The 27,964-nt window shown below is 44.6% G+C and overlaps 1 protein-coding gene across 2 annotated transcripts in view; it reads right to left on the bottom strand.

The window, feature by feature from the left end:
- The window catches only part of TRIM54 (tripartite motif containing 54), a 156,713-nt gene extending 129,413 nt beyond the window's left edge, over window positions 1-27,300 (bottom strand). Inside the window, exons 1-2 of one of the 2 annotated variants that reach the window (XM_063441877.1) lie at window positions 26,764-27,300; window positions 26,231-26,353 (exon numbers count right to left, since the gene is read on the bottom strand). In XM_063441877.1, coding sequence (XP_063297947.1) covers window positions 26,231-26,350 — 120 coding nt within the window. In that variant the 5' untranslated portion in view covers window positions 26,351-26,353; window positions 26,764-27,300. The other variant, XM_063441876.1, reaches the window with a different exon arrangement.
- Window positions 27,301-27,964: the final 664 nt, after the last annotated feature.

Below are 27,964 nucleotides of genomic sequence, written 5' to 3' on the forward strand. Positions count from 1 at the left end.
GTGCGTAATGGTGTCACCATAGAACAATTTAATTATTATGGTCGACTTATTGATGGTGGCGCACAATGTATAGATTGTGCTTTCGACGAGGATATGTGGCTTATCCACAAATATTTTGATATAATAGAATATAACTACACAATGAGATGTTATGATCCTATAGATCTATATCAATGGATACTGTTCCGTGGTGATGATCATAACATAGTGTATCTAACAGCACTATTATAGAATAATCTGATCTATGGTTATGGCTTAAATTTGGGAATAAACCATTTAAGGATATCTGGCCTATCCATAGATAACATCATCCAATATAAGGACATAGGGGTTTGATATAAAAATTTTTTTTTTTTTTTCCCCTTCTTGTACTATTATTATCATCACTACTCACTATGTTTAAGTAGTGTAAGGCTTGGCCTAACCACTTCCGAGTGGCAGGGGCAAACGGACAATCCTGCACCAGGTGTCCGTATGCTATGCCACCCGGATGTATAGCGGTATACAATAAAGGCTGAAACGTATTGCGTTTGTTTCGTTTGAAATTAATTGAAATAATTGGAATCTTGTCTATTCGTTACTAGAAGAGGTTACTGTTTTATTCTCTATCTATTAGAAATAGCATGATCCTACGAGGCTGCTTTTTTCCTTTTTTCCTTCCCCTTGCCTCTCGATGGGTTGCCCCTCTTGGTGTAGTGCTACTACACTGTTTCCGTTGATTTCTATTGCAATCAGAAATCTACGGGTTAAAAAAGAGAAAAAAGAACTACGTTCTTTTTAAGTTTGTTTTATGTTGTGTATTGACGCTGAATCTACTACGAATTTATTCGGCGAGATTAGGCGCAATATGTTTGTTGTTGTGTTTTTCTATGGGTGTTCTTTTCTTGTCTTTTTTTTTTAGAGCATACGATACCCTTGACAAAGATATTTTATCTAATGATACTAAAGCTTTTTTGCCTCCAGACATCGGGGCTTCGAATAGTATAATAGATGTGCAATTTTTGATAACTCCAGATGCTTAGGTTTTTATCACTGAATGTTCAGGGCATGAATACTAATAAAAAAAGGAGAAGACTATTTAATACTCTTAATGAGCATAATGTGCAGGTGGCATTCTTACAAGAAACTCATTGGCTCAAAGATATCAAACAAAGATGGGGAGGGCATAAATACTCTAATATTGTCCACGCCTCACTAAGAGATAACAAAAAAAGAGGAGTTGCAGTTGTGTTTAATTGTAATATAGAGTTGGAAATTAAATATATTGAATTGGATCCAGAAGCTAGATCCATAATTATTGTTTGCATTATTGATAAAGTGACCTACACTCTTGTTAATGTCTATCTTCCGAATGTTGATCCTATGACTAAATTTGCGACCATAATGGACCGAGTCGATAAAGTATCCAAGGGACATTTAATTATAGCGGGGGATTTTAATTGCGTATGGGATCCTAAAATGGACAAGACGCATATTTCTAAAAAATGTTGTGATAAAAAAACTATTAAGCAGGCTAAAAGACTTTACAATATTTCTAAACAATATAATATCCATGATATATGGAGACTATTACATCCCACTGATAAAGATTACTCTCATCAATCATGTGTGCATGGAACGTATGCACGCATTGATTTCTGTCTCCTTGACGCAAATTCGATATCTCTGTGCAATTCAATTGAAATCAGAGAGAGTCTATGGTCAGACCATAGCCTCATATTAATGGATCTTGGAAATAAACCCCCTATGGCCCGTACTACATGGAGACTAAACGATGCTCTTCTTAATGATGCAGACAATAAAAAGGAATTAATTCAATTATTAAATAATTTTTGGCTAGAAAATAGTTCCTCTGATACAACACCGGCAAATAATTGGTGTACACACAAAGCCGTTATGCGTGGTTACTTAATTAAATTAGCCCATAAAATGAGGATCCTCAATGGTAAGACCCTGACCGATTTATACATCGAGTTTTATAATATATCTAAACTTAATAAACAGAAGCCATCTATAGAATTAAAAACCAAGCTAAACACTTTAAAAAAACAGATCAATTTGAAGGTTGAGCAAAAAATCAAATTAAATATTCACAAACTAAAATTAAACAATTATTATACGGGAAACAGGGCAAATAAAAACTTGACAAAAAGACTGCAAAATCATTATGCCAAAAATAGAGTTGAACAATTGACAGACGGACAAAAGATCTATTCGACACCTTCTGCAATTGGGGAGAGATTTAATCAATTTTATGAGGATCTATAGAATCTCAAACTGTCTCCTAATTTAAACGATATTCAAAATTATCTAGCTGGTACCCAGATTCCTAAAGTTACATCGCAAGATCTAATAATTTTAAATAGGCCCATTTCGGTGGATGAAGTCAAATTGCAAATAAATAGACTTCCTATTAACAAAACTCCGGGACCAGATGGCTTTACGAATATGTATTATAGACAGATGCAGCCTCTATTAAGTAATCCTTTAACAGAAATGTTCAATCAAATAGCCCTAAATAAATCTTTTCCATCTGAATTGTTGCAGGCGAATATTATTCCAATACTGAAACAAAATAAATTAAGCTCTGATCCCGGTAATTATAGACCCATAGCGTTAATCAATACAGACATGAAGCTATACGCGGCAATAATTGCCGATAGAATTAAGAAAATTATTTCGTCACTGATTCACCCTGATCAAATTGGATTTGTCCCAGGCAGGTTAGCATCCAACAATACCAGGAGAATAATCGACATTATAGATTGGGCCAACAGAAATGAGTTTCCCCTCCTGACCCTGTCATTAGATGCTGAGAAAGCATTTGACAGGGTCGGGTGGGGCTATCTTAGCGAAGCCCTTAAGGCTTTTGGACTCATGGGCTGGATACACAATGCCATTATGGCTCTCTACTCTTCTCCCTCCGCCAGAACTGTGGGTCCGAACATCACAGCAGGGTGGTTTGCACTTAAAAATGGTACGCGACAGGGATGCCCTCTTTCTCCTCTGTTGTATATTTTGTCTATTGAGCCATTGGCTATTAACATTAGGAACAATGCATTAATAAAAGGTGTACAAACCAATTCGTTGAATGCTAAAATATCTCTCTATGCGGATGACGCGTTAATTACGTTGTCTACCCCTGAGTCGTCTTTAAAATTTTTAATGTTTGAGATCGACAGATACTCTGCTATCTCAAATTTCAAGCTAAATATAAATAAATCTACGGCAATGTTTATGAACTTGAATAATGAGATAGTAAATAGTTTAGCCCTAAGCTATAAATTTATATGGACCGATTCACAAATAAACTATCTGGGATTAGTTATAACGTCTAAAGTGTCAGAAATAATGGAGCGGAATATCTCGATTCTTATGAGAAATATGAACCTCAAACTTAGAAAATGGAGAAATTTAGAAAACTCCTGGCAAGGAAAAATAAACATCATTAATTCATACATTTTGCCTAAATGGCTATATCTGTTTTCCATGATTCCGCTTGGGGTTTCCAGACCTTGGTTGGCGATGATCCAAACATACTTCAACAATTTTATCTGGAATAACAAAAAAACAAGAATTGCCCAAAAGATCTTAACCAAAAAATTGACAAATGGAGGTCTACATTTCCCTAGTATTCTTTATAGTTATCACGTTAGCATTATTAGGCATATATATTTCCTTCAGGACCCTAAACAGGTCTTGGAACCATGGTACATTATGGAGGCTGAAGTGGCCCATGTAGACAAATTACAATATTTGATGTGGACAGTTACAAGTAAAAACTTAATAAATTCGCCTATAAATAATTCAGCGATACTATCCCAAATATTAGAAGAGTGGATACTAATTAAAAAAAATTAGGCCTAATAAATATGATACCTAAGACATGTCCCTTGGATATATTGCAACTACTTATACAAGACTTTTCGTTAAAGAATTGGGTCTGCGCGGATAGGATAAGAATTGCAGAAATTATGCAGGGAGACAATATCCTACCCTTCCAGAATATTATTGACACTCTGCATATTCCGCGCAGAGAAATTTTTACTTATCTCCGCATAAAAAACTTTATTCACAAAAACGTGATTAAATCATCTTCCATTTTTGCTAAAAAGTTAGAGGTCATATTTAATTCCCAATCTATTAATAAGATTATGTCTGCTGCAGCATCAATGTTGGAAGCTCTTAAGGAGTCTCCCCACAGCTTGATTAAGACGTGGGAACAAGAACTAGAACTGCAAATTTCTCTGGATGATTGGAATGTCTCTTTGAGCCTGGTGAACAAATATATTCACTGTTTGAACCTGTCTGAATGCCACTTTAAAGTCCTCTATAGATGGTACTATACTCCGGCAAGATTGGCGAGAATGTTCCATAATTCCGATCCAACTTGCTGGAGATGCGGTACTCATCCAGGTACTTACATACATATTTGGTGGGCCTTCCCAGCTGTCAAATATCTATGGTCTTGGGCCTTTAATATTTTTACAACTGTGACTACTAATAGAATTATGGAAAATGCTGCTTCTGCTCTTTTACATCTAAACTTGTCATTTGATTCAAAAAAAGACATTTGTTTTGCTATTCATTGTTTAGTTGCTGTTAAAATTATTATAGCGAGACAATGGAAATCATCTAAGCCGTATACCAAACGGTTATTGATTGATCAGGTCCTGTTCCAAATATCTATGGAACACGAGATGATCAACAATGAGAATTCGAAGAAAAAACAATGGTATGGGGATTGGCTGTATAAATATAAGATATTATTTTGCTCCTCCAATAGTCCTTCTTGATTATACCACTATTCGAAATTTAGCAGTTGATATATGGAAAGCGATGAATATAGATAAGTGATAATATAATACATATAAGCGAGTATTGAAACTAATTGATCATGTGCTCTAGACTTGGTGTGGGGCTTTTATTGTTTCTGTTTTTGTTCCTTTTTTGTGATTGTAGACTATGTTTGTATGTGATATATACTGACCTATAATTGAACTCAAGACAAATCTCGATGATATATAATTTAATAGAATGCTATGTGATTCTGTATTTGTCTGCTAAACAAAATATGAGACCAGTATATTGCTGTATATGTAAAGAAAAAAATTCTCTAATAAAAAAAAAAAAAAAAAAAAAAAAAAAAGATTCAACCACATAAGAATGACAATATATACCACCAAAGGTGGAACGCATAATGGCCGCCAGTTGGAACGCACACGTCACCCGGAAGTACAAACCAGGAAGTGGCGTCATCCGGGCATAGTACCCGCGAAAATCAACTGAAAACTCCTCTGAAACAGCTGAACAGCGTGGAAGACTGCCCTTGGACCACCAATGGACAGAGATGACTGTCACATATAAGGAAGGACTGGAGAGGGCAGGGTTAAACTGCTATTTTGTCCTCTTGTTAGGATATTTTATATTTACAAATTTGTTTTTTATTGCTGAGTCCCTGTTTTTTATTCTTAATTCTCATACAATAAATACAATAAAGCAGATTTTTTTTAATAGTTTCCTGAGTCCGGACTTCCATTTTGTGGCTACTACACCAACCAGCTGGGAGGGAGTTCTGGATATACCCCCCGATACATCTAAGGGGAGGCAAACTAAGTGGTCTTACCATCTACATCTTGTGAGTTATATTGATATTGGCGCAGTCTTATTGCTCAGTTACAGTATTATACTATTGTGTAATTTTTCTTTCTGTAGATTATCGGCTATACTGCTCTGCTATCTATATATACATTCTATTTATCCAGGATAAGGTCTGGAACATCCCGAGAGGTAGCTGTCATATCAGCGTGATAAGTTATTTATTTTGTATAATTTCTTTCTAGCAGTGTGGGCTTATACACAATTTGTTGTTTTGCTGCTGAATACCTAAATTGAATGAAATGTAGGAAGACCAGGCTTCTGCTGAGATTTAACAAAAAAATTATTAAATGTTAATGTGGTGAACAGAACCTTGGCACGGGCTTTTGAAGAGGCCTTCTTGCCAGCCTCCTGCCCCAGGACTATGGCCCCTGTAACAGACCTGGCTAAAATACTATACAAAGACTCTATTCGTGCAATTGGGATTATATGGTTCGGTAACCGAACAACCACATGAACCGGAGACCACCCAGGAGCTTGTTAAGCCTAATTGCTACTTTATAACATTTCCACCTCAGTGTTCTAAGTATTCGTCTGGGTGGCTATGTAACAAACCTTGATGTGGTAGCTATCGGTTCGTCTGTTTCCACCCGAACTGCTATGAGCATGAGTGATTTCGGGTATCCATTTGTCTCTTTCTCCAGATCAGATACAGCTATCTCAGAAAATTCAACCAATGCAGTAAACAGGTACCCAAACATCACCCAAAAATTGATGAAGGGTGTAACAAGACTGAAGCTTTATTGGTGCCACACTGGCTTTTATACAATTCCCCATGCAAGGTGCACTCCCCTGTGGACCTTGTGGGGGACAGGGACACAAAAGGTACAGCCAATAATAAAGCAGTAACAAACTGTGACACTCCCAATACAAACAGGCAATTCCCTCCTCTCTGGCTGGAGATAATTGAGTCAGAAGTAGTATATTAATTATCTCCAGGCAGAAAAAACATTATTTTCACAAAACTTGGAAAATTCCCCAAAATAAATGGCATCCCCTGATAGCCCTGATCTGGGTGACCAACATATCCAAAAATCACCCAGATCAGTTCAGGGGTTTTTGAATTTTATGGAAGTCCCATTTGGACCAACCGCACACAAGGCTCCTGCCCAGAAACTGTTCCATGAGTTTAGGCTGTGTGGTCGGTCTATTTCGACAAGTTACATAACCGTAAAAATGTATGAACGGAATCCCCTGGCTCATAGTAGCGATTGTTCCCCTGGTTCGTGGGAATCAAACTACTGAACAGCGCTCTCCTAGCTGTTCAGGAAAAGGAAGAAGGCGTTCATCTAATTTGACCGGTGTTCGGGAAGTAAGTGTGTCCGATTTTAGTTCCAGACACTCAAAGACCAAGTCCCGCTGCCTCCTTTCGTGCAAACAAGATGGCCGCCGTTTTCTATTGCACGTGGCGTTCGACTATACAAACGGCTGCCACACAGGGAGAGCGCTTAATTGATGGTGTCCTTTGGTGATAATGAGCCAGGGGGTGGTGGGTGGTTTGGTAGTTTTGAAACTATCGAACAAATAAACGAAACTGGGAAAACGTGACACATTGTTTGAACAAAGTCTGGGAAATGCTGGGTTTTCTTACAGGCCGCAATTCTTATGGACGACCATGAGGTGGCGGCCATCTTGTTCACATGAACGCAAGCAGCGGTGTTTGGTCGAGTTCATGGAACTATTTTCGGACACAAACTCCCGAACACCGCTAGACTTCCATGATCGCCTGTGTTCGGTTTTATAACACTTAGGAAGACATTGTTTGGTGGAATCGTTTGTCTGAATAAGGTGAACAAGCTCCAGGGTAGAACTATGGATTCCGTTCGGTAGTTTGTTCACTCTACCAAACTAGACTGACCGCAAGCCCTGATTCAATGGAACTGTTTTGGGCATGGGATCATGTGGGTGGCCGATCAAATAAATGACTTATTGGGTGATTTTTAGATATGTTGGTCACCCAGATCAGGGCGATCAGGGCTATCAGGGGATGTAAATTTTGTGGGGGGTTTGTATGTTTTAAAGGTATTTTTGGGGTTTTATAAAAAATGTGTGTTTGTGTCTGGAGATAATTGAGTTAATACAGTACTTGACTCAATTATCTCCCAGGTACAGAGGAGGGATTGACCTAGTTTGTATGGGAGGGTCCTGGATCTGAGAGCCAATGCAATCGTGTCTTTTTTTCTGCTGTAGTTTACTCTCAGCTCCAAGTGGAAGTGCCCCTTGCATGGGGACTTGCATAATAGGCCAGTTGTGGCTACCAATAAACAAGTTCCTACTTACCCTCAACATCTCATGTGTGGGGGAAACGGCTGTATCTGCTCTGGGGATTGCTATATCACTATACTCCCCTGGGATTATAATCACTTGCTCTTTTAAGAGCAGCCTGTTACACTCTCTTGGAGGAGGGGTCTACCCACTGTAAGATCAATCCTGGTCTTGGGTCCAGGGTGGGTGGAGGACAGCGAGACCCCAACCAAGCTGTAACGCTGGAAGTGGGGACTACAGTGCTGATGGTGCCTGGTGGAGTGCTTGGAGTACTCGGTGAGCATCGATTGGCAGAGGCACCCGGTTGGGGTGCCTGCTAATATGTAAATTTTCATTAATTTGTTGACCTGTGAGAGAAATAATCGTGGATAAAGCATTTTTAGCAGTTTGAGGTAGTAACTAGCACAGAGTCAGAAACACCATTTTTGGTAAAGATGGTTGAATACCTCGTTTCCATGTATTTACTAAGAATGGTACTCGGATGGCATTGCGTGATCCTAGTCTAGAATTTCACTGCCGCTCGAGAATGTTCTATGCTCCTGCTATTAGCGTTATTAATGTTTCCTACATTTGGTGTTTATATTTTGTTTATATTTAATTTATATTTTTATTTAGTCACTTGTTTATCTTTTAGAAATAAGAAGATAACACATTCTAGTCTTGTTATAAGATAATATGGCGGCGGGACATACAATATATCTGCCTTACTATGAAGACGTTTCTTTACATTTTGTCCAATAAACATTGACTAACTATGAATTGTTTGGTGTTGGAGGCTTGGCTGCAGTCAGTACACCATGTCCCTCACTCACACTCACTGAGACTGGCTATGAGCTGCAGTCAGTACACCATGTCCCTCACTCACACTCACTGAGACTGGCTATGAGCTGCAGTCAGTACACCATGTCCCTCAATCACACTCACTGAGACTGGCTATGAGCTGCAGTCAGTACACCGTGTCCCTCACTCACACTCACTGAGACTGGCTATGAGCTGCAGTCAGTACACCATGTCCCTCACTCACACTCACTGAGACTGGCTATGAGCTGCAGTCAGTACACCGTGTCCCTCACTCACACTCACTGAGACTGGCTATGAGCTGCAGTCAGTGCACCATGTCCCTCACTCACACTCACTGAGACTGGCTATGAGCTGCAGTCAGTACACCGTGTCCCTCACTCACACTCACTGAGACTGGCTATGAGCTGCAGTCAGTACACCATGTCCCTCAATCACACTCACTGAGACTGGCTATGAGCTGCAGTCAGTACACCATGTCCCTCACTCACACTCACTGAGACTGGCTATGAGCTGCAGTCAGTACACCATGTCCCTCAATCACACTCACTGAGACTGGCTATGAGCTGCATCAGTACACCGTGTCCCTCACTCACACTCACTGAGACTGGCTATGAGCTGCAGTCAGTACACCATGTCCCTCAATCACACTCACTGAGACTGGCTATGAGCTGCAGTCAGTACACCATGTCCCTCACTCACACTCACTGAGACTGGCTATGAGCTGCAGTCAGTACACCATGTCCCTCAATCACACTCACTGAGACTGGCTATGAGCTGCATCAGTACACCGTGTCCCTCACTCACACTCACTGAGACTGGCTATGAGCTGCAGTCAGTACACCATGTCCCTCACTCACACTCACTGAGACTGGCTATGAGCTGCAGTCAGTACACCGTGTCCCTCACTCACACTCACTGAGACTGGCTATGAGCTGCAGTCAGTGCACCATGTCCCTCACTCACACTCACTGAGACTGGCTATGAGCTGCAGTCAGTACACAGTGTCCCTCACTCACACTCACTGAGACTGGCTATGAGCTGCAATCAGTACACCATGTCCCTCACTCACACTCACTGAGACTGGCTATGAGCTGCAGTCAGTACACCGTGTCCCTCACTCACACTCACTGAGACTGGCTATGAGCTGCATTCAGTACACCATGTCCCTCACTCACACTCACTGAGACTGGCTGTGAGCTGCAGTCAGTACACAGTGTCCCTCACTCACACTCACTGAGACTGGCTATGAGCTGCAGTCAGTGCACCATGTCCCTCACTCACTGAGACTGGCTATGAGCTGCAGTCAGTACACCATGTCCCTCACTCACACTCACTGAGACTGGCTATGAGCTGCAGTCAGTGCACCATGTCCCTCACTCACACTCACTGAGACTGGCTATGAGCTGCAGTCAGTACACCATGTCCCTCACTCACACTCACTGAGACTGGCTATGAGCTGCAGTCAGTACACCATGTCCCTCACTCACACTCACTGAGACTGGCTATGAGCTGCATTCAGTACACCATGTCCCTCACTCACACTCACTGAGACTGGCTATGAGCTGCAGTCAGGACACCGTGTCCCTCACTCACACTCACTGAGACTGGCTATGAGCTGCAGTCAGTACACCATGTCCCTCACTCACACTCACTGAGACTGGCTATGAGCTGCATTCAGTACACCATGTCCCTCACTCACACTCACTGAGACTGGCTATGAGCTGCAGTCAGTACACCGTGTCCCTCACTCACACTCACTGAGACTGGCTATGAGCTGCAGTCAGTACACCATGTCCCTCACTCACACTCACTGAGACTGGCTATGAGCTGCAGTCAGTGCACCATGTCCCTCACTCACACTCACTGAGACTGGCTATGAGCTGCATTCAGTACACCATGTCCCTCACTCACACTCACTGAGACTGGCTATGAGCTGCAGTCAGTGCACCATGTCCCTCACTCACACTCACTGAGACTGGCTATGAGCTGCAGTCAGTGCACCATGTCCCTCACTCACACTCACTGAGACTGGCTATGAGCTGCATTCAGTACACCATGTCCCTCACTCACACTCACTGAGACTGGCTATGAGCTGCAGTCAGTACACCATGTCCCTCACTCACACTCACTGAGACTGGCTATGAGCTGCAGTCAGTACACCATGTCCCTCACTCACACTCACTGAGACTGGATATGAGCTGCAGTCAGTACACCGTGTCCCTCACTCACACTCACTGAGACTGGCTATGAGCTGCAGTCAGTACACCATGTCCCTCACTCACACTCACTGAGACTGGCTATGAGCTGCAGTCAGTGCACCGTGTCCCTCACTCACACTCACTGAGACTGGCTATGAGCTGCAGTCAGTACACCATGTCCCTCACTCACACTCACTGAGACTGGCTATGAGCTGCAGTCAGTACACCGTGTCCCTCACTCACACTCACTGAGACTGGCTATGAGCTGCAGTCAGTACACCGTGTCCCTCACTCACACTCACTGAGACTGGCTATGAGCTGCAGTCAGTGCACCATGTCCCTCACTCACACTCACTGAGACTGGCTATGAGCTGCATTCAGTACACCATGTCCCTCACTCACACTCACTGAGACTGGCTATGAGCTGCAGTCAGTACACCATGTCCCTCACTCACACTCACTGAGACTGGCTATGAGCTGCAGTCAGTACACCATGTCCCTCACTCACACTCACTGAGACTGGCTATGTGCTGCAGTCAGTACACCATGTCCCTCACTCACACTCACTGAGACTGGCTATGAGCTGCAGTCAGTACACCATGTCCCTCACTCACACTCACTGAGACTGGCTATGAGCTGCAGTCAGTACACCATGTCCCTCACTCACACTCACTGAGACTGGCTATGAGCTGCAGTCAGTACACCATGTCCCTCACTCACACTCACTGAGACTGGCTATGAGCTGCAGTCAGTACACCATGTCCCTCACTCACACTCACTGAGACTGGCTATGTGCTGCAGTCAGTACACCATGTCCCTCACTCACACTCACTGAGACTGGCTATGTGCTGCAGTCAGTACACCATGTCCCTCACTCACACTCACTGAGACTGGCTATGTGCTGCAGTCAGTACACCATGTCCCTCACTCACACTCACTGAGACTGGCTATGTGCTGCAGTCAGTACACCGTGTCCCTCACTCACACTCACTGAGACTGGCTATGTGCTGCAGTCAGTACACCATGTCCCTCACTCACACTCACTGAGACTGGCTATGTGCTGCAGTCAGTACACCATGTCCCTCACTCACACTCACTGAGACTGGCTATGTGCTGCAGTCAGTACACCATGTCCCTCACTCACACTCACTGAGACTGGCTATGAGCTGCAGTCAGTACACCATGTCCCTCACTCACACTCACTGAGACTGGCTATGAGCTGCAGTCAGTACACCATGTCCCTCACTCACACTCACTGAGACTGGCTATGAGCTGCAGTCAGTACACCATGTCCCTCACTCACACTCACTGAGACTGGCTATGAGCTGCAGTCAGTACACCATGTCCCTCACTCACACTCACTGAGACTGGCTATGAGCTGCAGTCAGTACACCATGTCCCTCACTCACACTCACTGAGACTGGCTATGTGCTGCAGTCAGTACACCATGTCCCTCACTCACACTCACTGAGACTGGCTATGTGCTGCAGTCAGTACACCATGTCCCTCACTCACACTCACTGAGACTGGCTATGTGCTGCAGTCAGTACACCGTGTCCCTCACTCACACTCACTGAGACTGGCTATGTGCTGCAGTCAGTACACCATGTCCCTCACTCACACTCACTGAGACTGGCTATGTGCTGCAGTCAGTACACCATGTCCCTCACTCACACTCACTGAGACTGGCTATGTGCTGCAGTCAGTACACCATGTCCCTCACTCACACTCACTGAGACTGGCTATGTGCTGCAGTCAGTACACCATGTCCCTCACTCACACTCACTGAGACTGGCTATGAGCTGCAGTCAGTACACCATGTCCCTCACTCACACTCACTGAGACTGGCTATGTGCTGCAGTCAGTACACCATGTCCCTCACTCACACTCACTGAGACTGGCTATGAGCTGCAGTCAGTACACCATGTCCCTCACTCACACTCACTGAGACTGGCTATGTGCTGCAGTCAGTACACCATGTCCCTCACTCACACTCACTGAGACTGGCTATGTGCTGCAGTCAGTACACCGTGTCCCTCACTCACACTCACTGAGACTGGCTATGTGCTGCAGTCAGTACACCATGTCCCTCACTCACACTCACTGAGACTGGCTATGTGCTGCAGTCAGTACACCATGTCCCTCACTCACACTCACTGAGACTGGCTATGAGCTGCAGTCAGTACACCATGTCCCTCACTCACACTCACTGAGACTGGCTATGTGCTGCAGTCAGTACACCATGTCCCTCACTCACACTCACTGAGACTGGCTATGTGCTGCAGTCAGTACACCATGTCCCTCACTCACACTCACTGAGACTGGCTATGAGCTGCAGTCAGTACACCATGTCCCTCACTCACACTCACTGAGACTGGCTATGTGCTGCAGTCAGTACACCATGTCCCTCACTCACACTCACTGAGACTGGCTATGAGCTGCAGTCAGTACACCATGTCCCTCACTCACACTCACTGAGACTGGCTATGTGCTGCAGTCAGTACACCATGTCCCTCACTCACACTCACTGAGACTGGCTATGTGCTGCAGTCAGTACACCATGTATCTCACTCACACTCACTGAGACTGGCTATGAGCTGCAGTCAGTACACCGTGTCCCTCACTCACACTCACTGAGACTGGCTATGAGCTGCAGTCAGTACACCATGTCCCTCACTCACACTCACCGAGACTCTCTGGGAGGAAGCACAATCACTGCCCCTGCGTACCCAAAGCTCACCTTTTAATATTTAATATTTTAACCCCGTGATTGCTATACTTGTTCGGCCCATGGCAGACAGAAAACTTTACAAATGTCCCCGTCACAGACAATCAAGGCTACAGCGCAACCTGTCAGTAAAGATGTTAATATATTGATCTGTGAGAATGCAATACGACAGGAGATCTATCATATTCTACAAAGCTGACCAGAGCGGCTCCTGTGCGGTCTGTAGCACTAACTGTACAGTAATCACCACAAATCTAAGACAGTATATGGCCACCCCTGGAATTCATAGACAGACAGAAATCCAGAGCTGTAATAGTAGCTATAATAATCAACGTGTAAATAAAACAAACCGAAACATGTCTTATTGCAGAGCTCACTCATTTAGCTCAAGGTAGCAAGGTGAATTGTTAGTGTGGGACTCCCCTAACGTGGCAGGGGAGCTTACAATCTAATGACCATTGGGGTGCCACTAGAAGAGATCCGGTTATTTAAATGTGGCTGGATGATACAGCACATTGTGAAGATGACGTGTAAATGTAATTTGATCGCCCTCACTGGCATCCGTCCCGGGATGGTGGTGGGAGGTACAGCCATAAGTCTTACAAGATCAGATTTCATTACGAGTTATGATTTATTTGACAAGATATTGAGTTTTACACGATGCAACCAGAGATTGATTGAACCTGTAATGAAGACATTTGACTTCGGACAGCAAAACATGTGGTTTAATGAATAAATAATCTAAGAATAAAAAAAAGACATCAACATTGGAATAAGCCCCTGATCAGGCAGTAAGGATGTGGAACCAAACCAACCTGTATCTTAAAGGTAGGCAGACAATGTAATAGAGCAGCAGGAAATGCTAGCAGAATGCTTGTTTGTATAGGGAGAGGTATTAGCAGTAGAAAGAGGGAAGTGCTCATGCCATGAACACAGAACACTGAACACTGGTAAGACCTCACTTGGAGTATTGTACGCAGTACTGGAGACCCTATCTTCAGAAGGATATTGATACCTTAGAGAGAGTTCAGAGAAGGGCTACTAAACTGGTTCATGGATTGCAGGATAAAACTTACCAGGAAAGGTTAAAGGATCTTAACATGTATAGCTTGGAGGAAAGACGAGACAGGGGGGATATGATAGAAACATTTAAATACATAAAGGGAATCAACACAGTAAAGGAGGAGACTATATTTAAAAGAAGAAAAACTACCACAACAAGAGGACATAGTCTTAAATTAGAGGGGCAAAGGTTTAAAAATAATATCAGGAAGTATTACTTTACTGAGAGGGTAGTGGACTCATGGAATAGCCTTCCAGCTGAAGTGGTAGAGGTTAACACAGTAAAGGAGTTTAAGCATGCGTGGGATAGGCATAAGGCTATCCTAACAATAAGATAAGGCCAGGGACTAATGAAAGTATTTAGAAAATTGGGCAGACTAGATGGGCCGAATGGTTCTTATCTGCCGTCACATTCTATGTTTCTATGTTTTTCAATGCCGGCAGCCAGAGGAACCATCAGCAAATAGAAAGTAAGCAAACTTTATGTCATGGGTGGAAGTTTCTCAAATGGTATTTATTCAGTTCTTCAGGAAAAAGAGCCGAACCAAGCAGTGCAATGCCCCTTAATTCAATGGGCTTAATGCACTTACAATAGGGTGTCTATTCTTTATGTAATTTAAAAAAAAAACAGGAGGAGAGTTTTATTTTAAGATTATTAACAGAGTGTCATCTGAGGGAAAATTACACCAAACCTTCAAGAAACCTCTGTAGCTAAGGGACATTTGTGACAAAGCTCTTGGGTTGCTTGGCAGAAAGTTGGCTTGTCTGTTGGCTTGTGTGTCATTTGTCCTAGTTTGTATGCTTGGCTGACATCATCAGAAGTGGTGGTCTGATCCAATCACAGTGCTTCCCCATAGGATTGACAGACTGACAAAGAGGCAGATCAGGGGCAGAGCCAGCACAATTCAAACACAGCCCTGGCCAATCAGCATCTCCTCATAGAGAGGAATTGAATCAATGAATCTCTATGAGGAAAGTTCAGTGTCTGCATGCAGAGGGAGGAGATACTGAATGTTTGGATGCATTTTAGGCAGCCATGACCCAGGAAGGATCTCTAACAGCCATCTGAGGAGTGGCCAGTGACGTTATCACTAGGCTGTGATGTAAACACTGCATTTTCTCTGAAAAGACAGTGTTTACAGCAAAAAGCCTGACGGTAATGATTCTACTCACCAGAACAAATTCAATAAGCTGTAGGTGTTCTGGTGACTATGATGTCCCTTTAAAGCTATATTGTATCTTTAAAGAAGCAGTCGAGGCTTTGCTATTGGAAGGAAGCTCTAGATTTCGGTGTCACTGTTGGGGGAGTCATTCTCTTGGTCTGGATAGACTTCAACATCCACGTATAGGGGAGGAGGTACATTCTAGAGCGAGCGACTAGGGTCTATTCGTCCATAAAATACGAGCGTTTATTACTCTGGAGATGAGGGGTGCTGGTTTAGCAATTGTCTGAAGAGTTCTGTATGTGATCCTTCGTCCGAATGCCCAAACACTGAAGAGCTCTATGTACAAATCACAAACAAACTAAGTGGACAATGTATGAGACGGTCTCGTTTGATTCAAATTCCATCTGTGGCGCCAAAAAGTTGATTTATGAAAAAAAGCTAATTGATTCCAGGAGAAACACAGAATGTAAATAGAGAACAGACTGGCACAATGATGCTATCCAAGGCACCATAAACACCAGTATGCTCTCTCCAAGACCGCACTACTAGGCGTATAGCAAATAAAATCCAATAACAAATGGGAATAGAATTCTATGAAGGATCTTCATAAACACGTATAGCCCAAAAGAGAATCTGTGACCGCTTTAAAGAAGAAATGTCCTGATAGAATTTGTGTGTTCACTGCTTCGTTTATGAGCCTAAAAAGCACAAAACAGAAAAGGGGGGCTTCTATGGTGAAGTAAGTTTATTCAAAATATATAACAAAATACACATAAAAAGTCAGTAAAAATATAAGAAAAAAAACCTGAGAAATATAGAAAATAGAAGAATAAAAACTGCAGGGGGCTGGGCCGGACCGCCATGCTGATCGGTCGCATGCAGGAGAGGCTCCAGAGGAATCTGGCCTCTTAGGCTACAATTATCAGGTTTTGCACTCAAAATGTGCCCACGAGATACCCACACGACTGTGGAAGAGGTGGCAGACCCCGAGATTGGGAGTTTTGGACCCCCTGTGGGAAGCACAAAGCATCGGAGGCTGCAGCCTACTCGGGAGGGATAGACGGCTGCCGCCAGGGGCGGGCTGGGCCGGGGGGCAGGGAGGCAATTGCCCCCCAGGCCGCCCGAAATTATTTTAGGACCGGCCGCGGCGGGCCGGCCCTTTAAATGCTGCAGCCGCCGAGCGCTCTTTATAGAGCGCTCAGACGGCTGCAGCTACTTTTCCCTCCCCTCCCCTGTAGGTGGCCGAGCTGCACTCCGGTCCGCGGTCCCGGCCGGAGTGATGGGAAGGTGCACACTGAGTGTGCACTTCCTGTCAGTCCGGCCGGGTACAGGAAACAGAAACTCCTGTTCCGCGCGGAACAGGAGTTCCTGTTTCCTGTACCCGGCCGGACTGACAGGAAGTGCACACTGAGCACCTTCCTATCACTCCGGCCGGGACCGCGGACTGGAGTGCAGCTCGGCCAGAAGGGGGGGGGGAGGGGGTAAGAAGAAGGGGGAGGTAAGAAGAAGGGGGGGGGGTAAGAAGAAGGGGGGGGAGGGGGTAAGAAGAAGGGGGGGGGAGAGTAAGAAGAGGGGAAGGGGGGGGAGAGTAAGAAGAGGGGAAGGGGGGGAGTAAGAAGAGGGGAAGGGGGGGAGAGTAAGAAGAGGGGAAGGGGGGGGAGAGTAAGAAGAGGGGAAGGGGGGGGAGTAAGAAGAGGGGAAGGGGGGGAGAGTAAGAAGAGGGGAAGGGGGGGAGAGTAAGAAGAGGGGAAGGGGGGGAGAGTAAGAAGAGGGGAAGGGGGGAGAGTAAAAAGAGTGGAGGGAAGGGGGGGAGAGTAAAAAGAGTGGAGGGGGGAGGGGGGGAGTAAAAAGAGGGGAGGGGGGAGTAAGAAGAGGGGAGGGGGGGAGAGTAAGAAGAGGGGAAGGGGGGGAGTAAGAAGAGGGGAAGGGGGGGAGAGTAAGAAGAGGGGAAGGGGGGGAGAGTAAAAAGAGGGGAAGGGGGGGGAGAGTAAAAAGAGGGGAAGGGGGGAGAGTAAAAAGAGGGGGGAAGGGGGGAGAGTAAAAAAAGGGGGGGAGAGTAAAAAGAGGGGAAGGGGGGGAGAGTAAAAAGAGGGGAAGGGGGGAGAGTAAAAAGAGTGGAGGGAAGGGGGGAGAGTAAAAAGAGTGGAGGGGGAGGGGGAGAGTAAAAAGAGGGGAGGGGGGAGTAAGAAGAGGGGAGGGGGGGAGAGTAAGAAGAGGGGAGGGGGGAGAGTAAGAAGAGGGGAGAGTAAGAAGAGGGGAGAGTAAGAACAAGAGTGGGGAGTAATTAGAAGGGGGTAAGAAGAAGGGGGGTAAGAAGAAGGGGGGTAAGAAGAAGGGGGTAAGAAGAAGGAGGGGGCAAGAAGAAGGAGGGGGCAAGAAGAAGAAGAAGGAGGGGGTAATAAGAAGAAGGGAGTAAGAAGAACACAGGGAGGGGGGGGTAAGAAGAACACAGGGAGGGTGAGAACACAGAGGGAGGAGTGAGAAGAACACAGGGAGGGTGGAGGGGGGATGAGAAGAGACCGCTAGGGGAGGGTGGGGGAGAGGAGAGAGCACTAAGGGGCAGGGGAGAGCTCTAAGGGACAGAAGGGACAGCTCTATAGGACAGGGGGCAAGACAGGGAGCTCTTTAACACTACGCGCACACACACACACACACACACAATGCATCCCTATACATACACAGAAACACACAATGCACCCCTATACATACACAGAAACACACAATGCACCCCTATACATACACAGAAACACACAATGCATCCCTATACATACACAGAAACACACAATGCATCCCTATACATACACAGAAACACACAATGCATCCCTATACATACACAGAAACACACAATGCATCCCTATACATACACAGAAACACACAATGCATCCCTATACATACACAGAAACTGAACATGCTTCCCTTACACACAGAGAAACACACAATGCATCCATTACACAAACACACAATGCAACCCTTACACACAAAGACAATGCATCATTTGCACACATACACAGAAACATACAATGCAAACACTTACACACACATGCAAACACACACACTGTTTTTCTTACATACACACAGAAAAACAATGCATCTCTTACACTCAATGCACACACATACAGACACACACCTTGCATCCCTTATGCATACAAACACAGATTCACACAATGCATCCCTCACACACAACCAGAAACACATAATACATCCCTTATACACAAATACACACTGCTTCCACTACACACAAACACACTGCATCACCTGCACAAACTGGTATCCCTATACACTACATACCATAAGCACACATATTAGATAACACATAACACATCCCCTACACACTCCACTCCCTGTGAGCGAGCTCATGGGTGGGTGGAACATATAAGTGGACTTATGAGTGGGCCTTATGGGCATACTCACCGTCAGGCACTGGGGCCCAGACCTTGAGCTGTGTAAGAGGCCCCCCAAAAATGGAGCTGCTTCCAATTCTCCCAGAACGTTGAATTTTGTGACCACAGTTGCAAACAGCCTCCAGAGGTTCTGTTCTACACCAGACCAGTGGAGCCAAACTGCAGCCCATCATCATCCTCATCTAATTGTAAGTAGGCAATCTAGTATATTATTAGTGACACTAATCTATTATTTACCTCACATTAAAGGGACACTATAGCTTAATGAAGTGGTTTTGGTGTCTATAGCTGGTCCTTGCAGGCTTTTTAATGTAAACACACACTGTGTGCAGCACTGGCGTTAGTTCATATGGCAGATCATATGGGTGGGGCATTGTGATGTCACATGGGGGGGGGGGCGGCAAATTTATATTTTGTCTAGGGCGGCAAAAATCCTTGCACCGGCTCTGATCCTGGGCAGGTGCACCAGTCTACTGGTGACCCACAGGAGGGGAGTGCACTGATTGCACTGCACTCTCCTCCTGCCCAGACCGGTCTTGACCGCAGTGCAAGTGCCCTCTGCCCCTAATTTACAGTGGCTCACACTCACAACAAGCAGTGCCTGGAGCCCTTTGCAGAGACGGAAACAAAGAGGTTCTGCAGCAGCTGGCCGTCCTGCAAGCATTACATTAAACAGCTGTTCCCCATGCAGCCACAGGTGGCGTTGTGCTGGGAGACTGTGATTACTCTTCACTTCCTCCCAGCCTACAGAGCAGCGCATGGGGGAGAGAGGAGGAGGCATGATTTAATCTTGAATAAATCCTCTAAGCGAACCTTTATAAATTTGGGGGGGATCAGCTCTGTTTCCACAGTTTATTGGTGTTTACTCTCATCTCTGTATTAATATTGAGGGATGTCTAAGTAGTAACATCAGTGTGTGTCAGCAGGGCCAGCCGTTGGGGTGGGCAAGCTGTGCGGTCACGCAGGGTGCCATGACAACAGAGGCGCCCGGCGGCCAACACAGCTCACAAGTTGGGTACATCAGCATATTTAATTTAAACGATTCGCTGGTGGTCCACTGGTGCGCACCAGCAGTAGGTGCAGTCAGATCATATCCTCTCCCTCGTGGTTCCGGCGCTCAGTTAGTGAGTCAGAGCACAGGCTCAGAGATTCTCAGCCTGTGCTCTGACAACATTGAAAGTCAGAGCCGTGAAGGAGCGGGTATGGCAAAGAGCTACTGATTAGCATAACATCAATATCCGTTATAAAACCAGAAAAAGGTGGGCATGGATGGTGAACTGATTTGGTGGCGCAATGGGCCACTTGACTGGTTTTGCCCCCCAGGCCTAAGGCTGCCAGCCCTCCCCTGGCTGCCGCCCTGCCTCCTTTCCCGGCTAGAACACGCTGGCTTATTGAAAAGCTTGCCGGTCCCGTTTACCCCCCTCTGGGCCGGGGGGTGGGGGTCATCCCGGTCCCCAATGCGGAGAGCAGAGGTGGCTCTAGACTTTATGAGGCCTTAGGCGAAACTCAAACATGAGGCCCCACTAACAAAAAAGTGAAAAAAATAGAGTTGCAATACATGCACACTGTCACGTTGATGCACTGTTTACCTTTGTATGTGCCTGAGAGTGTGTCTGACAGAGAGTATCCTTGTGTGTGTGAATGTATATCTCTGTGAGCATGTTTTCGTTTTTATCTGGGACCGTATGTGTATGGGGTAGCTGCTTGAAGTGTGTTGTGTGTATGTGTGTTGTGTGTATGTGTGTTGTGTGTATGTTTCCTGACTGTGTGTATATGGGGGTCTGCCTGTAGCCTTTGTGCATTGTGTTTATGGCAAAGCTATGTTTCCTGACTGTGTGTGTATGATGAAGGTCTTCAGCTGATGACTGTGACAAGGTGAGTAAAGGGGTACCAGTGGCAGGGAGCAGGGCCGGCCTTAGGCATTTAGACGCCCTGTGCGAAAAATCTTCACAGCGCCCCCCCCCCCCCCCCCCGTCATCCATGTATGCTGTAATGTTTGTGTTGTCTGTGTATGTGATAGTAGGTGTGATGACTGTGTGTGATATGTATGCTATGTGTGATATTTGTAATGGGTGTATTAACAGTGTGTGATATGCGTGTATTGGTTGTATGTGACACACACACACACACACACAGAGTCAGACGGCCATACACACACACACACACACACAGGCAGACAGTCATACACACACACACACACACAAAGGCAGACAGTCATATATATACACACACACACACACACACACACACAGAGACAGTAATACACACAGGCAGAGAGTCACACTCACCTGACAATCACTCATTGTGGAGGCAGTGCAGCTCCTGGTGACTGTTTGGTGGGGAAGCAGGGACTCCTTCCTGCTTCCCCTGCATCAGTTTTCCGGCGCTTTTAGCTCCGCCCCCGCCGCACGGTAAGCTCCGCCCCCGCTGCAAATGTAAAAAAACAAAAAAATATATATATATATTTTTTTAATCCCGCCGGCTGTGCGGCCGCACGGCGCCCCCTGCTCCATGGCGCCCTGTCAGGGAGAGTGTGACATGGCGAAAAGGGTTAAAGGGAGAGGGTTGGGTGGGGGGGATTGTGAGAGAGAATGAGGGACGGGGAGTATGACATGGTTTGATGAGGAAGTGTGACAGGGCGAGTGGAGGTAAGTGTGTCAGGGCAATTGTGGCATGGTAGGAGGGACGATTGTGACAGGATTAAGGGGTGTTAATGTGACAGGGGGAGTGTGGCAGAGTGAGGGCAGGTGAGTAACAGGATTAGGAGTGGTTAATGTGAGTGTGGATGCATTTAGAGGCTGACAGTGTGGGGGGTGATGGCTGTATAGGAAGGGGTGACAGTGTGGGGGGTGATGGCTGTATAGGAAGGGGTGACAGTGTGGGGGGTGATGGCTGTATAGGAAGGGGTGACAGTGTGGGGATGCTAACAGTGTGTCTGGGGAGGATGTGTGTGGGAGAGTTGGGTGATGATGAGAGGGAGGGGGGTGATGGTGATGGAGTGGGGGGTGATGTTGAGGGAGGGGGTAATGCTGAGGGGGGTTGATGGTGAGTGGGGGGATGTTGATGGTGAGGGAGGGGGTTCTGATGGGGAGACTACATACCTTGATTTATTCCCTGGTGGTCCAGTGTGGGCTCCCTGGTGGTACGCTGGGCATTACTTCCGGGACCATAAATCGCACAAGATCCAATCAGAGCATTGCTGTGGTAACCCGTGGCAATGCTCTGATTGGCCAGTTCTCAGCAAGACACATGCAGCTCTGATGGATGGTATGTGGCGGAACGTACCGTTCATTTCGTTGTTTTTTATTTTGCATCCGTTCAGGAGTAATGGTATCTGAACACGCTGCATTCGACTCCTGAATGAGGACCACCCCTGTACCCTATTAGGATGTTCACACCAGAAACTTAAGTGCGAAACTGCAAGAGAAGTAATTAATAAATGCTTCCCCTGGGTGGCTGCCATTTTGCATAACCAAATACACGTGGTCAACAAAAGAATGATGGCCATTTTGTCTCCCGAACATGGGCAGTTTTACTTAGTAGAGTGCCTGGAACTCTTTCTGGCTAGGCACTCGCACGAACCCCGGTAAAGATTATACCGCTGCCCGTCCTACTTCCCAACCAGCTATATAAATGACGTTCGGAAGATGGGAACTACCGACTGGGGGAAGCATCCGCTCCCTGAAATCAGGAGAATCCCTTGTACGGTGTTCGCACAGGAACCCCCGAACAGAGACCAGCTGAGGCAACTATTTCCCTGAAACAGTTTTGGGCCATCACCTCGTGGCCAGCCAGTCAAATCTTTACCCTGGTGGAGATCCAATTCTGCCAAATGGATATGAGTGAAGTTGGACCCTCAGACCAGAGCTATCCGGGGATGTAACTTTCGTGGGGTTCCTGGTTATATGGGGGACTTTTGGGGGATTGTATATTTTGTATATATTTTCCTGTAACTGAGAGGTAATTGAGTTATAGTTTTCTCACTCAATTATTTCTCAGATGCAGGGACCCTTTGGATGAAAAAACCTTGTAATGCTGATGGCCATCGAAACGGAATAGCAAAATGAGATGCAGGTTCATCTCGCCTACTATGGAGGAAATCCGTCGGAGGCGATCGTGGCCTGAACACTATCTGTGGTACAAACATATCTTTTGGCGAAAGGTGATTGGGAGAACCAACTACAACTTACTCAACGATGAGCACTGGACGTATCCCCAGTTGTTTCAGTAGCTCCTGAATCTGAGCCAAAAATCCCATACAACGCCTTCAAGACGTTTGCGGAGTTGGAGGCGGATTATGGCGGGAGCCTTACCGGGTGACTTAAAACCACGCCGAAAGGAGAAGGATGACGCTGCACAGGAGATCCTGTAAACAATTACCCCTGAGGAAGTCCGATTTGTTACGGACGAAACGCGTAGGGTTGGACTGTTGTAAAGAGGCTTTTATTGTAGAATTTTGTTTGTATTTATTTTTTTGCATCAATAAATAGTTTCTATAACTTAGATACGGTATCCTTCTTATTTTACATCGACTGGAGAAGGATGGCCGTGGACAATATCTGATGATATGTTTATATATCACTACAAATTCGTAAGTGCAATCTATTGTAGTGCAGGTTATATTGCATATACCATCTACACTTATTTGTGGTTTATTTCTCTCCTACATGTCCATAAATCCATGCTGAGGATCTCACATCATCTCCCCACTATTGAGATACGCCTACTATCAATTTATGTCTGTGAGTGTAACTTAAAAATTGGTGATTCAATGTATACTGGCTATACTACTCTATGAGTCTTATTTTTTCTGTTCTGTAGATCTTCTCTATTTACATTGTATTGCGAGGACTGGGAGGAGTCCTGTTTTCTACAGTTTAGAACCTGTTAGGTATTTTCTATACCTGTTTGTGTGCTTGTTCTGTATTTTTAACGGGTGATTAGTGTGTTTTTTGTATCAATTATCTCTCAGTTACAGGAAAATATATACAAAATATAAAATTCCCAAAAAGTCCCTCATATATATTCACACACATAATATTTAGATGGAGTGACCCATTTCCCAACCTTTTATTTCATCCGTATTGATTTCCCAAAACATGTGTATGAATCCCAAATCGCTCAAAACATATTTTTCCAGAATAACCAAATGTTTACGTCTGTAAACATCATGTGCTCTCCCAAACATCTTTTGGAAAATCTTTTACGGCATATTAGAAATCTATATTCACCATATGTCTTTTATTTCTTATCATTTTAATATTTATATGTATTTTTATTTTTTTACTTGATCTTGCATGCGGCTCACTTTATTTTTACTTTCTAGATTGTTTGTGTTTCTCCAAAACATCTCAGGTTCCAATTGTGGGTCCAGGACTAATCATAAAGGATTCTCTCTGATCATCATTACCAGGATATCTCATAGGACTAAGAATAGGTCTAGCACTAATAATAAAACAATTTCTTCGTTCTCTGACACCAGAACATGTTGTAGGAAGCATCCACGGTGAAGAATAATATATTAAATCTTTCGGAGCCCTGGGCACTGGAATATATAATGTTTAGTAAATTAATCTAATCAATCTCTGGCGGCAGATACATCGTACAGAACCAGTAACTGGAGCTAATCATAAAATAATCTCTCCATCCCCAGAATAGTGCAGTACTAATAACAAGTATATAACTATTTGCAATATTAAGTGATTATCTGCAATCTCTGATTCTAGAACAGGTTCTGTGTTCCATACAGAGTCCAGAAATAATAACTTGACATCGCCTTGATCTCTAGTACCAAAAAATCTTAAGGAAGTCAAAATGGTTTAGAGTTTACATTTAAGCGTCTCTATCACTTTCTGGGGTATTTTCATAGTTTGAACTGACCCCTGATGGTGACTTCACTGCTCGTCCTGTGGCTGCGGGGTTCAATGTAAGGTAAGTTATGAAAACCCATGTGCACCTACAGCACGGGAGATGGTAGATATGAAAACCCATGTACACCTACAGTACGGTAGAGAGTAGATATGAAAACCCATGTACACCTACAGTACGGTAGAGTAGATATGAAAACCCATGTACATGTTCAGTACGGGAGACGGTAGAAATGAAAACCTATGTACACGTTCAGTACGGGAGACGGTAGATATGAAAACCCATGCACTCCTTGAGGTGGTCTCCATGGTCTTCATGTTAGTCCTCTTCAGCTCCTGGTGCAAGCCCAAGAGCACAGTACTGAGGTCTATAGAGGATTCTGCAAAACTGCAGTAGTAGTTATTTTCTCGAGCTGAGTTACACAATTCATTATTCCTCCAACCATCCATAGGGATGGCTCGGTAAAGGAGTCGGTAGCAGATGTAATAACCCATGTAACATAAGGTATTAGCGACAGTAGATCATATGAGAAGACATTTATTGTAACGGTAAAGAAGCCAGTGTCAAATATGATAACCCATATACACCTACAGCACAGGAGACAATACCCGATATGATAACCTACGTACACGTTCAATACGAGAGACAGTAGATATAATAACTCCTGCATACGTGCAATACGGGAGACGGTAAACATGAAAACCCATGTGCACCTACAGTACGGGAGACGGTAGATATGAAAACCCATTTACACCTACAATACGGTAGAGGGTAGATATAATAACCCACGTACACCCACAGTACGGTAGAGGGTAGATATGAAAACCCATTTACACGTACAGTACGGGAGACTGTAGATATGAAACCCCATGCTAACCTACAGTAAGGGAGACAGTAGATATAATAACACATGTACACCTACAATACGAGAGACAATAGATATGAGAACCCATGTACACCAACAGTACAGGAGACAATACCAGATATCATAACTCATGTACATCTACAGTACGGGAGATGGTACATACAATAATTAGAACATGCAATGAACTAACTAAACTCATGCGTCAATACTGGTCATACCTGGAAGATGTCGTTGGCACACTTGCGGCACAGGTTATGCTGGCATGGGAGGATCACCACTGGCTTGGTAAACATCTCCAGGCAGATGGGGCAAATCAGCTGCTTCTCCAGGTTGTCCATGGTCTGTGTATCACCCGCCAAAGATTTAAATCCCACAGCAAAATTCATCACCTCACAGTATGGGAACGGAGCAGCAGAAAGAAAGCACTATACACTCACTGCCCTGAGCTAAACACTATGTAACCCTGTAAACACTACACGCACAGCCCTGAGCTGGACCCTATGTACAGCACTCACTGACCTGAATTCACTCTGTATACACAGCACTCACACTCACTGTACTGAACTCGATACAATCTTGCTGAGGGAGTGGGAGGTAAGAGTGACAGCGACACAACTCTCTCTACACACACGAAGGGCACCTGGTGTATTCACAATCATGTCTGTACACACTCAGACACACTCCATGAGTCCTCTGTCTATGTTTGGTGTTTTCTTATCACATGCCCCCGAGATGATGAGATCTCACTCACCCTTTCTGTGCCAGGCACTGCCCGTCACTAACCCAGCTGGGTAAGGTTACTCCGGCCCGCGTCCTACAGGGAGTTAAACTGTGTCACTGGAAGGGGGGGTTGAGGAATTCCACCTTGTATTTTTAGCTATGGGATAAGGACAGTCATAGGAGAGGAAGAGGGGGAGAAAGCAGCTGTCACGCTCACAGCAGGTGACACAGAGTCACACAATGAAACGCACAAAAACAGACACAAATACACTGCCACGCAGTCTCCGGGACATGACGGACCACCACACGGCCACCAGATATATGATGGAGCAGTATGGAGGAGACAGATTGGGTGACAGAATAATAATAATAATAATAATAGCAGAGTAACGTCTCTGTGGAGGACATCCCGCATGGATATCAATAAACATCCACGCAGACTGTACATTACTGTGTAACTGATAATCACAAAAGCCACACTCAACTCACAGCCACGTGACTATTAGCCTAACTTACTAACACCACAAGAAGATAGGAACGGGGAGACGTTTGATGCGATTCATTATTTCTGTTAATATCTGGCTACTGGAAGAGGGAAAGATAGTAAGGAAAAAAAGATATAGGTGGCGCTTAGGAATATATAGGCATGGTGCTGCTAAATCACCCAAGTATATTGTCATTTTATATACTTAATAAAAAGATACAATCCAAGGATATAAGGTGAGAGTGCACACAAAATGAAATAAATATTACCTTAAATACACTTGGTAAAGGGTATCATGATTTTCCTATTTAAAAATACAAACAAAACACAACATAGTGTAATCTGTATAAGTATTAGGTAAGAAGAGATTTAGAACTTGAGAGACACCCAATTTTTTGAGACCATTAAAGTTGGCTCTGGACTTAAATGGTCTTCCATATTTTGTGGTTGAAACTCGTTGTGCATTTGTGTTTGGTTTTTATATATATAGTAATAATAAATTACTTAAAACAAGCATTTTTTAATTTGTATGCTCCTGATCTCAACTTTCTACCAACTGTGGGACCCATCTTATGGAGAAAAGCTGTTTATGTCCATAAAGGAGACATATATGCGCTATAATTCCAGAGCCAACTTTAATGGGCTCAAAAAATTGTGAGTGTATCGAGTTCTAAAGCTCGGAAAAGCTATATATTCTACCTGAAGAGATATGGTATCATGCCACGTATCCACATAATATTTACTGGAA

This window comes from Pelobates fuscus, chromosome 2 (assembly GCF_036172605.1).
Source record: "Pelobates fuscus isolate aPelFus1 chromosome 2, aPelFus1.pri, whole genome shotgun sequence".
Taxonomy (NCBI): Eukaryota; Metazoa; Chordata; class Amphibia; order Anura; family Pelobatidae; genus Pelobates; species Pelobates fuscus.